Below are 16,337 nucleotides of genomic sequence, written 5' to 3'. Positions count from 1 at the left end.
GGTCTGTTTGGGACTCTGAAGGAGACATGTAAACTCCTAGGGTGAGGAGGTGAATAGAGAGTAAGCCATGTAGAAAGGCAGTAAGAAATCTTGCTGACTGACCTATGGCACTGATGGCTTGGGGAGGGGGGGTGTCTGTAAGCTGCCTGGCTGTTCAGGCAATTCTAGAGCAATGCTGCTCACAGGCATTAGGAAGTACAACCCAACCCACGCAATACAAACAAAACAGCAAGGAGCCAGGTCCAAAAATGCATGCCTCTATCAGTCCAACACTGCTGCTAAAACAATCCTCCTACGTAGTAACAACTTCGCCCCCCATTCCTCAAATCCCATCTTTGGCACTGGGTCCCTTACAGCTTCATATTCAACCCTCTCCTCAGATTAACCCTGCTCCTGCTGATATATCTCCACCTATGCTCTTCCCAATCCTTAATTCCTCCTTCCATCATCTGGTCTCATTCCCAACTTTGTGCCTTCCTTCTATTATGCTGAACCTTATTGCTGGAGCACTTCCCTTACACACGTCCAACTAGACCACTCTCCTTCAAGGCCCTCTGTAAAATTCAACATGCCGAGGGACTCTTTCTCCCATCTTTCCACCATGACTAATCCGCACACCCACTCTCTCCTGAGCAATGGACCCATATCTTGTTTTTGTTCATTTAGAATTTAAGTTCTTTAGGACAGACGACACTTCTTGATCTGCGTGTAACAAGCTATGTAATAACTATATATTAACATTATGACGTGTAGACCAAACTTCAGCACTCATATAATAAACTGCTAAATTAGAGTCATCAAGCGAGATGGATGCACACCCATATTCTGTATTTCTCATCCCAGGAGCCGGAGTTATATTTTACTGATCCCCAGCAGCTGCTGCATATTTTCACTGAGCTGGAAGAACAGAACCTGTCCCTAATCCAGAATTCCCAGGAGACTGAGGAAACCTTGGATGAGCTCCGGCATACTCTCACCACTACGCGAAGTAAAATGTAAGTGGCTGAAAGAGGCTGCATATATTCTAGCATTAGAATGCCTGGGGTCTCCTCTGCCACAGATCATAGCATTAAGGATCATGGTAAAGTAATGTATAAGCCATGCCGTAGACGATGAAAGAGGAGTCTCTCTCCTGCACTTTGTTAATCAGATGAACTGCATTCACCGCATTGCCTTTTCACCACGGGATTGGAGGGGGTGCTACTGGGGCAGTGGTCTGTCTGTGTGCTGCCATAGAGGAGGGCTGACTTTAGCTCTGAGTTGGTCTTTTGGTCCCCTATTCACAGGGGGCCAGGGAATTGGTGAGGTAGGCTCCGGAAAGGAAAGGTGAACAAGTGAGCCTTGTTTCACTCCTGATCATTCGCCATGTGTTGCTACTATTTAAGGCTCAAAAGGTTCTGTACAGCATTGCACAGAGGACTTCCAGCCAGGAATAAACTACAGCTACAGGATAAACTACTATCCATGATAATTCCAATGAGAATCCTCTCTAGTGGAAGTCAACAGGCAATCTAAGTGTAAAGTGTAAAGCCTTTAAATTGCAGGAAGCCACACGGGCATTTTATTCCTCCACCCATGTCTGTCTTGTATATTTAGATTGTAAGCTCTTCAGGGCAGGGACTCTCTACTACTCTGCGTTTATTCGGTGCCAAGTGAAATAGGGCGCCCCTTTCGGCTGGCCCTTAGACACTACTGCAATAGACATGACTAATAATAATCCTATGGTTTAGATGTGTATTAGCCTCTTGGTTTTTTTAAGTAGGAATCTTTCTATTTTGACATATTGAAACTTTTCACCATTTAATTAACTCCCACCCCCAATGCACAGAAAATACTATTCCAGAGACCTGGAGTCCTCTCTAGCTCTTGGAAATAGAATTTCAACTGAATGCATTTACCAGCCAGTCTCCTTACAGAGAAAAGTGATGTCACAAAATTCAGGCTCCACCTGATGGTTGGAGGAGTTATAGCCACTGTTTGCAAAGACACTGGAAGAAAGTTGTGTCTAAGAAAGATCCTTTTAAAAAATGCCTCCCTTTTCTACTGGATTAGGGACCGTGAGATAAAACAGCTGAAGCAGCTTGCAACCACACTCAAAGCCTCCATCATCAAAGAAGAGGAGACAGCAGCAGACCTGGAACTGAAGGCACGAGTCTTTTCCTTTGGAGAGTATAAAGCAGATGTGCAGGTGTGTGCAGAGAGCAAGACCCTCAGCAAGTGAGAGATTGGCAGGGATATGTCTAGGAGTAGCCTGTCCTGCTTCTTCTCATGATAACTCTAGCCTGTGACCAAACAGAGGACTTCAGATTTCCAGTGGTGAAGGTGATGGGATCCCTGGGGTGCAGCCTGGGACTGTGGGACCGCTGTGCCCTCTTAACTCTTCAGCCTGGGCTGACTCTCAAAATACTTTGCTAGTGACAAGTAGCAAACCCCTCCAGGGACTGTTATCACTCAGCACAACTGCACGTGGAGCCCCACACCCAGCTAGATCGCATGAATGCTCCCAGAGCCATTCATGAATCACACAGAGAAAGGCACCAGCCAAATCCCCTGCTCCCAGCCTTGTACCTCAGGAATACAGTCTTGCACTTCTCAAGACAAGCAGTGCAAGTTTATTAATTGGTTCACCACTTCATCAATGGAAAGTGGATATACACCAGCCTTTGCAAAGCCTGAGCAAGCACCCTTACCAAACACTTCAGGCAAACTCACTGATAAACAGTAAAACAAATGTATTGATGACAAAAGATAGATTTTAAGTGATAGGCAAAAAGTCAGTTAGTTACCAAAATAAAATATAAGCACGCAGTCTAAACTCTCAACCCTATTAAACTGGGCAATATCTAGATTAAGCAGTTTTTCTCACCCCACTGGCTATTGCAGTCTTTAATATGCAAGTTTGTCCCTTAAACCTGGGCCAGTCTTCTCTGCTGGAGTCTTTAGTCTTCTGAGTGTCCTTGTTGCTTGCAGCATATATGGGGGGAGGAGAAAGGCTCAGCATGTGGCCACTGTGTTCTATTTTATACCCTCAGTCCCATGTGCTTGGAGGATACAAGTCCAGGCATGTGTGGTGAGCATTAATGAGTCCCCAGGCAAGGTTGAGCAGTTCCCCTGGTGTGGCCTTGTGTAGATGAGTCATTGAATTGTAGCTCCCTTGCTGGACAATGGCTGTTGATGGGTTATTTGACACCCGCCTGGGCATTGGTTACCTCCCTTGTCATTGCCTCTGGAGAGCTAGTATCTGGGCGCTTCCCAAACCCACAGCATATTTTAGTGACAACCATACAACACAATCTCATAACTTCATATGCCTTAATTATATATATTTAGATGAAGTGACTTTCAGCAGATCATAACCTTTCCCCCGATACCTCACACAGCATGCTTTATATGCAAGATCACAATTGTATATAAATGAGGAATATGGAGGTTAGAGGGTGCTCCCCCAAGGTACAGAATGTCAGTGAGGTTTTAGCACCCATCCTTTCCCTATACAAAAACCTACCTGTAACGGAGCTAGATGCTGAAAGTATCGAAACGTGAGATGAGGCACTGAGTTCTATTGAGGGAATTGAAATGTTAATTTCAATTTTTGGGCTGGGTTTAAGCAGATTATGCTGGGCAGGTCCTCAGGAGCTGTGACAGTTTACAGCAGCTGAGGACCATCCCCTTACCTTGTCTCCAGGACAAAATGTTGGTGAGTCTGAACAAAAAGGTGACGGAGGTCTATCGACGTTGCATTGGAGAAAATGAGGCCAACCTGGGAACCCTGCAGATGCTAACAGTCATAGAACACCAACTAGATGACTTATTGGAGTGTCTGGAGAGAGTCCCGCAAGCAAAGATAGAGCAGGCGGAGAAAGCCAAAGAAAAAGAACGGAGGATGAGGTAAGAGGAAGTTCTGCTCTGGCTGTGGTGCGACCCGTTTCAGGGAGATGACGCCAGCATTTCAATGTTTAATGTTTCTCAAACTCCAAAAGATAAAAAGAGAACCCAGTGGAACTGCTTGCGTGTGTCAGTTAATCAGGAAGAAATAGCAGGTATATTAAAAAGCCCACATTATCAATACTTAATTACTATCCATAATTTCTAATAAGAAATTAGGAGATACAGTAGTAGCAAAATATAAACTGATCAGGCAGAAAAAACTTCTTGCTGTAGTTAAATCTATGTTTTCATACTGATCATTCTTGCTAAGATAGTATGCTAAAAGATAGGAGGGCATGTGTGAAAATCCTAACTTATTCTCCAGTACCGTATTTGGGAAATTTGACAACACGGGCATGTTTTAAATTAAATTTTTTGCCTCTGCAAACCCTCAAAATGCTAACCCACATTAGTAGAAAATACCATACTCCTCCCCACCGCATCTATGATCTTAAGATTAGATGTACTCTCATTGACGACTTGAGAAGCTGAATAGAGATGATCGTTTACATCCCAAGAAGTGAGCCAGCGATCAGACTGTGTGATCACTGTCTGGGTCAGAGCTGCAGGAAGAAACTGTAAGTGTCAGAAAGAGTTCAGTAACAAACATATGAACTCCCCCCCACCCCCATCTCATTCCTCAGAATTCAAAAAAGGTCATTGTGCCACTTCGTGAGCGTTATTTAGACTAAAAGCACACACAAAAACAAAAAACAAAAACCACACCACAAAAAAGCCACACACCATTGCAGAAAAGGAAAATGCCAGGAAATGAAGTTACCCTAAATGAAAGGGTTTAACATTAGAGCAGTATTTTGAGAAGGAGGGGGGGAGAAATCACACTGGCTTCTCAGTTGTAGTGGGTATACAAGAGAGGAAGCCCTCTGCACTTAATCAGCCAGGACAGTCTGTCATTGCAGATTATTTTTGTATTACCAGTTATCCCCCCCCCCCCCCCCCAAGGTGTCAGGTAAGTATCGTTACCCTACAAATGCCATTAGCCCTATTTTACAGAGGGCAAGTAACTTGCTGAAGGTGATGCACACAGAAAGTCAGTGACAGATCCCAAAATAGAAGCATGATCTCCTCTGTTCAGTTCACTGCTGCTTTGTCTCCACTGAGAAATGAAACAGGTCTTTTTGGAGGGGGGAGGGGAAGAAGAGACTGTTGGGGGAGAAATCAATTGCACTTTAGAATTGTCTCACTTGCACTGTAGAATTCCCTTGTACTAAATGGAGCGGGCACTGTATCACAAAACATTCACCTCTTGTGGATTTGTCCTTTCTTATTGAAAATCGGGGTCAAAAAAATACCCTGCTGGGCAGAGTCCATCGTTTTAATTCCCATTTTGCTCAATTGCTCTGAAAGGATGAGGGAAGAAAAAGTAAGACAACAGAGGCAGTTGCAGGAGGAGAGGTTGCAACGGGCACTGGAAAGAGCACAAGCGGATATAAAGAAAAAGGTAACCTAAGCAATTCCTGATAATACTTGGCACTTATACTGCACCGTTTAATGGAAAATCTCAGTGCACTCAGACATTAAGGATCTGGAGCAAGATCCTCACCCCTGCTGCAGCCCCTCACAATGGATAAGTGGGCCAGAGTAGCGTAAAGGGACCCTAGTATCCCTGTATTCATATGGGAGCCCCTGTACAAGAACTACAAGAGACAGCCACAGGCTCCCTTCTGAGGACCCCTCAGAAGCACTGGAAGGGATGTGGTTGCACTGCTGCAGTGTGCAACACTGGATTCTGGGCAGCCCTGGGAGGCTGCCATATCTTAAGTAGGCCCCCAGGATTTAGTTACACCTGGAGCCACTCTAATCCCTGGAGTAGCCCAGGATCAAGGGGGCACTAATGTGGCCTAAAGGCACCTTAGCCCCACTTATCCTCCTGGGCTGAGTTCTGTGCTGCACCTTAGACGCATAGGACAGAATCTTACCCCCACTCTTCACAAGCGGTAAGGAGCCACAGCTTCCACTGGCCTCAGTTTGAGTTACCACTGAAGAATCTAGCCATAAACTTCTCAGTGCAGCTGCAGACCAAACAAGTGATTGTATCCATGTTACAGATGAGTAACTTGTTACAGAGTGCCAATGTGACTTGCCTAAGGTCAAACAGGAAATCAGTGGCAGAGTGGGGAATAAGCCACAGGCAGTCTGAGTCCAAGTAATGTGGTCCAACCAGTGGAAAACAGATTCTCTACATGTCTCACTACCGATTTCTTTCACCATTTGAAGTATGGCATCACCCTGATGGGATAGCTATTTCAGTTAGACTAGATATTTTGAATGTGGAGGCTGCAGTGCAGTGCCTTGGTACAAACCTAGCCATTAGATAATCAGCAACAGCATATACACAGACAGCCCTGGGCCACCAGGAGCTGTCTTACTGAAAGAATTAAGACACCCACTCTCGTTTTTCCAGAGGGGTTTATGGGAGCTTCTGTCTACAAACTTAACACTAGAGGGACCGTAACATATCCTAAAAATTAGCACAAGCTTGCAATATAAACATTGCTAGTGACCAGCATTTGCACCCAACCTATTCTTCTCTCACCACCATTGCATTTTGGTTCATTGCAGACTGGCAGAAAGCTGATGTTCCGCTCCGAGCCAGTGCCTATCAAAGAGAAAGAAGATGAGGATCAAGGACTGATTGATCAAGAGAACGAAGAAGCTCTCTATTACTTTACTTAAGACCCCGAATAAGGCTGTAAATTAAGGACAGCACCAATGAGATACAAAGACATTGTACTAACCTGACTGGGGAATGTCTTAGTTTGGGATTCTTAGAATTATATACAATTTTTGCAATGAATTAAACAAAATTTCCCATTTTCTCTTGCTAACCCTTGCTCCCCAGGAGAGTAGTTCGTTTCACTGGAGCCTGTTGTGTGAGTCAAGAGCTATTTTGGCATTGCTTTAGATGACTGTTTACTTAGAAAAATAAATGGAACTCTCTCCCCCATTTTGCCTCTAGGCCAGTTGTCAGCAACAAGGTTCTTCATAGAATTGAAGTCAGTCGTAATATCCCTGGAATCTTAGGAAATCACGTTCATTACACAGGTGGATGACCTCTTTAGTTACAGCAAGATAAAGCTAGGTTCCAAACAGATGTTTGTCACAAACCCCAAGCCTACGCAAAAGGAAACACCCTTCTAGGAGTTGGAGTTTCAGTACAGGCTCCACCCTGACTATTGAACATACAAGATTCAAGATGAAAGCACAAGCACTGCAGATGAAAAGCTGTTCAGCATTAGTTTTAAAGCCAATAGCATATACCTTTGCAACAACAAAAAGATTACTCACATCAAGAACAAACCCAATGCCAAAGTGACCATAAAAAAAAGCTTTATTAATCCTTTTGCACCAGCAGTTCTTCAGATGTCCATTGCCAGCAATGGACTTCGAGCCGATTAACCTGAGTCTCGGCCCCAAGCAGTTAGCAATTTACATTCATATACAAAGCCAAGTGAGGTACATTTTCAGAAGTAGAAACAGATGGAGTTTTAAGTCGCATAAAAAGAAATTATGTTTCTTTGCCATTTTCTTAAGAACAACTGGTATGGTTCCATGAGGATCAGAGGAGTTTGGCATTCAGGGTGACAGCTTCCAGGGACAGCATTAGAGACTGCTCTAAAGCAAGACCCAGTAGTCTGTTCAACAGTGCTGTGCTCCTGCAGATGACTCATAAGCCCCTTTAACCTTTCCACATTGAACTCCATGATCAAACAAAACAGCAGTCCCCACAACAAGTGGGTGAAATCTCCTCACTGACTCACTCTGGCTTGGAGACCTCACTTAAGGCAGGCTAGAGATCCCTTGGGCACGAGCATAGGAATATCCAATGCTCAAATTGTTTAGCCACCACAGACAGAAAAACAACATTAGTTCAACCAGAGGATAAAATACTGCCTGCAAATCAGAGTTTGAAGTGAAAATAGCCTGTATAGTTCTTTCAAGTCTCAGAAACAAAAAAGTATTTATCCGGACATATACATAGTTCAAAAGGCACAGGAAGTAAAAACATTTCTAAACAACCTCAGGTGAATTCAACAACAGTATAACTAAATAAATAAATATGTGCAATATTAGGAAGATCGCAATGTTCTTCTGCATGACATCTTATTCTGTAAAAAATATATACACATACGTGCATACACACAACTCATTGAGAATAAAAAAACACACACCCCTTTATCAAAGTCCTATACATAATTTTATAGGCATTCAATACATCAGCATAAACATTTAAGTTACTACCTTAAAATTTAATAACCAAAAGGTGTTTTGTTTTTTCCACTGAGAATTTACACAACCCTATGCTTATTCAGGCTTATGCAATTCAGTTAAGTACAGTACATACACCTATTCTTCTAGAAACTGCAATTTTTCAAATGAGGCAATTCTTCCTAGTTAACAATACTTTTCCTCTCCCTCTAAAAACTCTGACAACTGCATAATCAGTAGGCCAGCTGGACACTATGGTCACTAGATAGAATGATGTTCATTAAAATCTAGACTAAAAGATAGTGGCTAGTTATGAGTAACCTGGTAACACTTTTTGTATTATAAAGACATAAAGGTGCTGTGAATTAAGTGGCTGTCAAACATTCCACCAAAATAGGAAATGTTAAGACAGATCTAACTTGTCAAATGCTGTTGGAACATTAGCTAATTGCTAATGGAGAGTATAGTTCTCTAACAAAGCTTTCTTTTTTCAATTCTTGCTGGAAGAATTCAGCTAAATATTATTCAGGATGAATGAGAGGGGGAAGCTCAACATAGGGATCAAAACTCATTCACAGTTAATATTTAATCTATAGTTTGCTATCCAAGAGACTTAATTCATTTCTTCTCCCTGCTTTCTGGACACTACTTCCCTACATTGCCTTGTAAAATAATTTTATCGCAACTTGCTGTCAACATATAAGATGGCTGAAACAAGTTTGGGAAAAAAATATTTCAGGATTTTTTTTTTTTTAATTCCTTATCACCCATGGCACGTAGGAGACCTTTCCTAATGGAGGAAAAGTTTAAAAGTCACATGAAAGATTTTAAGTTTGTATTTGTTCATTAGCTGTGAAATATTTGCTTTCTTGTGAAAACAGGAAAACTATTACCCTGGTTAGAAGTTTAATAGCTATGGCACTTTTCTACAATGGGATTTCAGCAAGTCTGCCCCCAGCATCTTTGACCACAAGACAGAAAGAATCTCTTACACAGGCATGTTAAGTAGGATTTGCTGATTCTTTTCTTTTTTAATTCTTTTTTCATGTAACTGACACTAAGTGTGTGATCATAGTCACGTACTCCTACTTTTCATATTTTCTTTGAGAAACTGGAATACAGCTATATTTGCTTTGTCAAGATAGGATTGCACCATTCTGTTTTCGAATTAATATTCCTAACGATCATTCCAGGTCCTGTAAGTTTATTGTGCTTCCAGTGAACTGAGAGTTATCAGAACCTGCATCGTCTTCTGTGGAGTTGTGTGGTTCCTGTCAAAACAAAGTAAACAAAGAGTTTGGAATTCAGACAAAGCTTTCACCCCATTATGTTTTCATTGCTTGTAACACACATTCCCTTTTTTGTAATATTTCTTTATCTTCAAACTTAATTCAAGATTATGCAAAGAAACCAAATGCACTGTTTACAGTAAATTTAAAGTTGTCCCACTCTTGGGTTGCACACTGATCTAGCTGGATTGCCAACAGCATTTCATTAAAATGCTGATGGGGTAGGGATGGATCCTGACTATTGCTAACAAAAGAAACAAAATAATTGACCATTTAAAAAATATTGTTTCCCTTCAGGTTAACCCTTCAGAATTTGAAATAATCCAACTCCCCTTCTGAACCCGCCAATTTATTATAGGGTTGTTCAAGACATGAATACTTCTGGGAAGAAGGTATATAAACCACTTTTTTTTCCTACGGGAAAAGGCATTAATATTTGGCTCAAATACTATGTTGAAATTAACTTGACAAATGGAAAGCTCCATAGCAGTCATAAAAAAAGTGATCTATTTCTCTCCACGAAGATGTTAGCACTTGGTTCTCTGTTATGGAGCTGTCCATGTTCACAGACAAACAGCTTGTTAGAAGAGTAGATATTAGGAGTGTCTTGAATAGGTAGCAAGACAGTTTTCAGCTGTCTTTGCACATGATGCTTTTGGGATGCAAGTGGCATTTGGTGGAAATTCACTGCAGTACAGTGGTAAGAAATATTCCAAAAAATGAATGAATTTAGACCCACACTGCTATCCAAAGGTGATTTTCAGAGCGCAGTGTAGAAGAGAGTTCCCTTCCCTTCAGTGGTTTTCTTGCACACTTTTACTAATGCAGGGATATTTTCCATGTCCCAGCTGCCACTAAAGGTACTTCTCTGGTAGTAGCCCAAGTTGTTAAAGGGGTTTTATGTTTCTGGTAGTTGCCATTAGATTGTGTCTGTTTAAAAATATCACTCCCTGTTGCTGCTGGAGTGATTTGAATCCCAGTCACTATGGAAGAGTAGGATCTACAAATGTCTTCACTTTCCTTTTGGGAACTATCACTTGGGCTCAATCTGTACTTGTTTGGGGATTTGACACTCAGCATCCAGCAGAGCTTCCACTCAGGCACCTACTAAGTGGTCATGTTTTCAGGAGCAGTTGGCAAGCAACAGCCCCGCTATTACCAACAGAAGCGGCTGGGTACAGAGTACTTTTGAAGATCTGGTCACATCATATTTAGGGTGCCTAAATCTGAGCAGAGGTTTTTTGAAAATCCAGCCCCACAACCGTAAGTGCAGAGCGCTTTTGAAAGTCTGGCTCCCAGTCTTCCCCTGTCTTCTTGGCCCCTATCATAACAGTCACGGAACATATTTCTTGATGTTACCCTTTGGGGCAAAACAAAAAATGGGGGCACTTGGGGAAAAAAAATAGCAAACTTCTTGTGGTCACAGAGCTAGAGTCTGTGAAATTAGACTTTGGTCTGAAAGTAGAGTACTTCTGTAGTGCAGGACAGTGAAAGCGTCGGTGCAAAATTGTTTTCATTGTATCTAACTTGACAACCGAAATCAGAGTTCTAAGGTGCTGTACCTGAAGGATATGAACAGGTAAGTCCACTGTAAGTTGAGAATGTGATGAGGAAGATTGAGAGCTGAGCTGAAAGGGCAAGTCTCCCTCTCCTGGGGGATCATCCTGTGAAGGGAAAAACATAATGCAAACATAAGATTTTCAAGTATCTCCTATCACATAGCAAGCTTCACTCTCACCACTACAAAAAAAATCAGGAAAGGTGAAGAGTGCCTTACTGGCTAAGACCTTACAAAGGGTAGTGTCCTAAGGGACTCCAGCTTTGAAGGCTGATGAGGCCTAAGAAATGTTTCCAGTGGTTTCATGGAAGGTGAACCAATCCCCCCTAGTACTCAGTCACATGTGGGAACTGCAGATTCTCAAGAACTTTACTACAAAAGCTATGTGTTCACTTCAAGGCCATTGTGCTACCAAAGTGGTGGTCCTGGGGCAACCCACATGATGGGGGGGAAAAAGAGGAAAAGCTCTGCACGTGGCTCACCCCATACTAAGGGTAGGTGAGCTGAACGGCCTCTGGAAACCAAACACCTCCAGGTCTGGCCAACAGCTTACTGCTCCCCAGTGAGATAGCAGCATGTAGGGTGGAAGCTTGCCTGACATTTCCTGTTAGAAGACCCTGTCTTTTCAACTGCTTATAACTGCCAAACTTTAACCATTTGGGCAGAAATTTTCCATACTGAATATTTGGGGGGGGGGCGGGCGGGCGGCACGACGGATGGAGAAAATAAAGCCAAAGGGTTCGGCTGTTTCCAAAAATGAGACCAGGGAAAAATACTTTGCTTTGCCCATGTTAAAAAATGTTGGCAACCTTTGCTCTGAAGAGCTCCAGTGCCCCCTGAGCTTAGGAGCAGGTCCCTGAAGTTAGGTAAGGCAGGGGCCTTGTGCATGTGGCATGTGACTTTTGCTGTTCCTATGAAAATCTGTCTAAATTTGACCTTTTAAGACTCTCAATTCACAAATGCTCAGTAGAGATTCACATTTTCATTCTGCGAGGACTCCATCCACAGTAAGCACGCTCCAGCCCTGCAAAGTGCTGAACGGGGTCTTCCCTGCAACTGTAGTTCTAGCTTCTGTAGCCTGAATTCATGTCTCTTCTCTGCTTTCCATGTCCTCCCTGCTGATGCACTAGCAGCATGGAGGAGAAAACCACCTAAGCCACCTAAGGTGAGAAGAATGGGACTGGGACAGAGACAGTTTAGAGAGGAAGAGGCAAGAAGAGGTCAAGCTTGGGAGAACCTAGCAGAAGGCTCTGTGCTCACTAGAGAACACTCCCCTCCAGAGCCTTGAATGGAATCCAAGACTTCCAAGTCTCACCATTAGTCTGCTGCTAGCAAACATCTGTGAAGCCCTCAGGCAACGTGTCTCATCCCACCCAGTGCTGATCCATGAAGATGATTACAATCTACTACTGCTATCAGTCTGTTATTTTAAGTGGTAGAGGTCTGTGGCATGGATCTAAAGGTACCAACAGTGCTGCTGATGACCAGCGTCACTAGGATGACATGATGGAATCTGGTTTTTCAGTCTGCTTTTTTAAAAAAAGCTCCGGGAAGTTGCACATAAAAGTTACATGAAAAGAACATTAAGGCTGCAAAGTCAGACATTCAAAAATTACAAACTGCCAGGATTAAGGTTCCCCTGTGCAACTTATTTTGAAACACCTCCTCCTCCACCCCCACCCCCCAGTGCCATGAGCAAATAGTATTTTTCCCCCACAGAACCCCAGCCTCATTCAGTGAATAGAAAAGACAGTGCTCACTTAGCGAGCAGCTATTCAATATTGTTTTCTCCTCATGGTTCAGTGCATGGCCCAATGCCTCACTTACAGCACATCAATCAAACCCTGCTCCGAAGACAGAATTATTAGTTTTCTCACAGGCAGCCTTAATATTCTTATCAAAAATGGTTACTTACCTTCTCGTAACTGTTGTTCTTCGAGATGTGTTGCTCATATCCACTCCAATTAGGTGCATGCACAGTCGCTGGAAAGTTTTTCCCCTAGCAGCACTCGTCAGGTCAGCTGCGGAGCCCCCTTGAGTGGCGCCTCCATGGTGGTGAATAGATGACCCTGCCGACCTGGCACCTCCTCAGTTCCTTCTTGCCAGCTACTCCAACTGAGGAAAAGGTGGGTGGGTTTGGAATGGATATGAGCAACACATCTCGAAGAACAAGTTACGAGAAGGTAAGTAACCTTTTTTTCTTCGGGTGCCTGCTCATATCGATTCCAAATTAGGTGATTTCCAACCCTTACCTCGGTGGTGGGGTCCGAGTTATGGAATTGCTGAGTGAAGCACCGCTCTGCCGAATGCTGCATTATCTCTGGCATGCTGGGTGATGGTGTAATGAGAAACAAAGGTGTGAACAAAGGACCACATTGCTGCCCTGCAGATTTCATGTATAGGGACCCAGGCCTGCGCCCTTGTGGAATGCGCCATTAGCACCAGAGCAGGGACTTTAGCTAGCTCATAGCACATCCAGATGCAGAATGGGATACACAACAAAATCCTCTGAGATGAGACCGGGAGCCCTTTCATCCGATCTGCCACTGCCACGAACAGCTGGTGCGACTTATGAAACAGCTTCGTGCACTCGATGTAAAAGGCTAGCGCCCGTTGAACGTCCAGTGTGTGAAGTTTCCGTTCCTGGCTACTCGCATGAGGCTTAGGGTAAAAGACAGGTAGAAAAGTGTCCTGGTTGGAGTAAAATTGGGACACAACCTTTGGAAAAAAGGCCAGGTGAGGCCTAAGCTGTACCATGTCCTGAAGAAAACTGTAGAGAGGGTTGGAGGCGAGGGCCTTCAGCTCTGAAACCCTCCTCGCCGAATAATGGTGACTAGGAAAGCAACCTTCCATGACAGGTATAGGAGCGAACAAGTCGCCAGCAGTTCAAGCAGGGGATCCATCAGCTTGGAAAGGACCAGGTTGAGATCCCACGCCAGGATCTGCTGTCTAACCTGCAGGTACAATCACTCCAGGACATTGAGGAAACAGCCAACCAAGGGGTTGGCAAAGATGGAGCGCCCAGCCGCTCCCAGATGGAATTCAGAGATAGCTGCCAGGTGCACCTTGATGGATGCTGCTGCCAGACTCTGCTGTTTCAAGTGCAGTAGGTATTCCAGAATAAGCAGTTTGGGCACCTGCAGTGGGGGTGTGCGGCTCTGAACAAATGAGATTACAACCCTTTTCTACTTGGCCAGGTAGATGGCCCCGGTGGAAGGTTTCCTGCTACCAAGCAAGACCTCCCTAACCTGCTTGGAGCACGAGTTCCATGGGGTTTAGCCATGAAGCTTCTAAGCCATGAGGTGAAGGGACTGGAGGTCAGGGTGGTAAAGGTGACCATGGTCCTGGGTAACCACGTCCAGGACCAGGGGCAATGCAATCAGGGCATCCACTGACAGCTCCAGCTGTACGAGCGTTGACAAGGCTACACTGGTGCCACCAGTATGACCGCTGCCTTGTCTCTGCGGACTTTGAGCAGGACCTTGTGCATGAGTGGGAACGGAGGAAACTCAGAGCAAAGTGTTCCGTCCAGGGGAGGAGAAATGTGTCAGAGAGCCTGGGCTGTGGTTCTGGAAAGAGCAGAATTGCAGGCACTTTCTGTTGCTTCATGTGGCAAGGAGGTCGATTTCCAGAGGTGAGGAGCTCCCGAAAATACTGTGCATCACGTCTGGCCGGACAGACCACTCATGGTTGTAGAAAGATATGCTGAGGTACTCCTCCAGCTCATTCTGGGAACCTGGGAGGTAAGTTGCTTCCAGGTGAATGGAGTGGGCTATGCAGAACTCCCATAGTTGGGAGGGCTTCCTGACACAGTGGAGAGGAATGGGCTCCACTCTGTTTGTTTATGTAAAACATCTCAGTTTTGTTGTCTGTCATGACTCCCACACACTGTCCCTGTAGATGAGCTTGGAAGGTTTGGCATGCTCATTGGACCGCTCTCAGCTCCTTGAGGTTGATGTGGAGAGTTCGTCTTGGGACCATAGGCCGTGCGTCTAAAGGTTTCCCAGGTGCGTGCCCCAACCCAGTGCTGACACGTCCGTTACCAGGGACGGAGAGGGTTGAGGTTTGTGGAAGGGGACTCCCTCACACACTGTCTGCGGGTTGAGACACCAGCGTAGGGACTCGAGGTCCTGCACCGGGACAGTGACCAGAATCCAGACTGTCGTGCCCCAGGCATTCGGCTGATGCGAGCCAAGCCCGCAGAGGTCTGGGTCACATCCTGGCATGCTGTACCATGCATGTGCAAGACGCCATGTGACCAAGTAACTTCAGGCAGCCCCTTGTTGTGGTGGTGGGGTACTGTCTGAGGCTTTGTATGATGTCAGTCATTGCTTAGAAGCAAGCCTCCGGCGGGAACGCCCTGGCCCAGTTCAAGGCCTGCACTCCATGATAAACTCTATCCTTTGAGTTGACTTGAGTTGACCAGGGTTGACTTGCTCTCTTAGAGGAGACGCCCCATCCTGTCGAAGGTGGATCTCACGAAACGGACCTGTGCATCCACCTGGTCCCTGGAGCGTCCCCCAGAGCAGCCAGTCGTCAAGGTAAGGATACACTTGTAGCTGCCTCCAACGGAGGAAGGTGGCCATGACTGACATGCAGTTGGTGAACACTCGGGGGGCTGTGGACAGGTCAAATGGGAGGGCTGTAAATTGGTAATGTTTGTGACAGACCACAAACCTGAGGAAGCGTCTGTGGGCGGGTCGTATCAATATGTGGAAGTACACATCCTTGAGGTCAAGGGCAGCATACCAGCCTCCCAGATTCAGAGAAGGGCTAATTGTGTTCAGGGAGACCATGCGAAACTTCAGCTTTTTCATGAAGCAACTGAGGCCTTGCAGATCAAGGATGGGTCTGAGACCCCCTTTGCTTTGGGGGTTAGGAAATAACGGGAGTAGAATGCCTTGCCCCATAGCTCCGAAGAACCTCCTCCACTGCCCCTGTGGTGAGGAGAGTTTGGACCTCCTGACTGAGGAGATGCTTGTGAGAAGGGTCCCTGAAGAGGGACGGGGAAGGGGGTGGGGGCAGGCAGAATATCTCACTTCTACCGTGTGAAGGACCCAGTGATCTGATGTTATTTGTGACCAAGCATGGTAGAAGTGGGATAGAAGGGGCAGGAAACAGGGCTGCGGACCTGGTCTGTTAGCTGGTATGTTGCCCCCAGGCGCACTTTCAAAAGGCCTGCTTAGAGCCTGAAGAAGCACATGGCTGGCCCTGGTTGGATGGGGGCTGGGAAGGCTTATGCCCGCCGTTCCTGCCATGCTTCCTAGAGACGTCCTCCCTAGGACATGGAGGACAGGGATGCTGTACAGGCTGCGGCTTAAAGTGCTTTCTCT

General features: G+C 45.0%; 2 protein-coding genes across 7 annotated transcripts in view; one reads left to right on the top strand and one right to left on the bottom strand.

Moving 5' to 3' along the window:
- Positions 1-7,890, top strand: part of CFAP100 (cilia and flagella associated protein 100) — a 27,570-nt gene extending 19,680 nt beyond the window's left edge. For 5 of the 6 annotated variants that reach the window (XM_043550853.1, XM_043550851.1, XM_043550855.1 and 2 more), the window contains 5 exons: positions 844-995; positions 2,053-2,188; positions 3,686-3,888; positions 5,296-5,389; positions 6,511-7,268. In XM_043550853.1, coding sequence (XP_043406788.1) covers positions 844-995; positions 2,053-2,188; positions 3,686-3,888; positions 5,296-5,389; positions 6,511-6,624 — 699 coding nt within the window. In that variant the 3' untranslated portion in view covers positions 6,625-7,268. Of the gene's footprint in view, positions 1-843; positions 996-2,052; positions 2,189-3,685; positions 3,889-5,295; positions 5,390-6,510 lie in introns of all 6 variants that reach the window. The other variant, XM_007059960.3, reaches the window with a different exon arrangement.
- The window catches only part of ZXDC (ZXD family zinc finger C), a 22,650-nt gene continuing 13,574 nt past the window's right edge, over positions 7,262-16,337 (bottom strand). The window contains 2 exon segments of the mRNA XM_037903672.2: positions 7,262-9,428; positions 11,009-11,110. Of these exon segments, the coding sequence (XP_037759600.2) occupies positions 9,342-9,428; positions 11,009-11,110 (189 nt within the window). The 3' untranslated portion in view covers positions 7,262-9,341.

The sequence above is a fragment of the Chelonia mydas genome, chromosome 7 (genome assembly GCF_015237465.2).
Source record: "Chelonia mydas isolate rCheMyd1 chromosome 7, rCheMyd1.pri.v2, whole genome shotgun sequence".
Lineage (NCBI taxonomy): Eukaryota > Metazoa > Chordata > Testudines > Cheloniidae > Chelonia > Chelonia mydas.
This window is presented reverse-complemented; position numbering and strand designations above follow the sequence as displayed.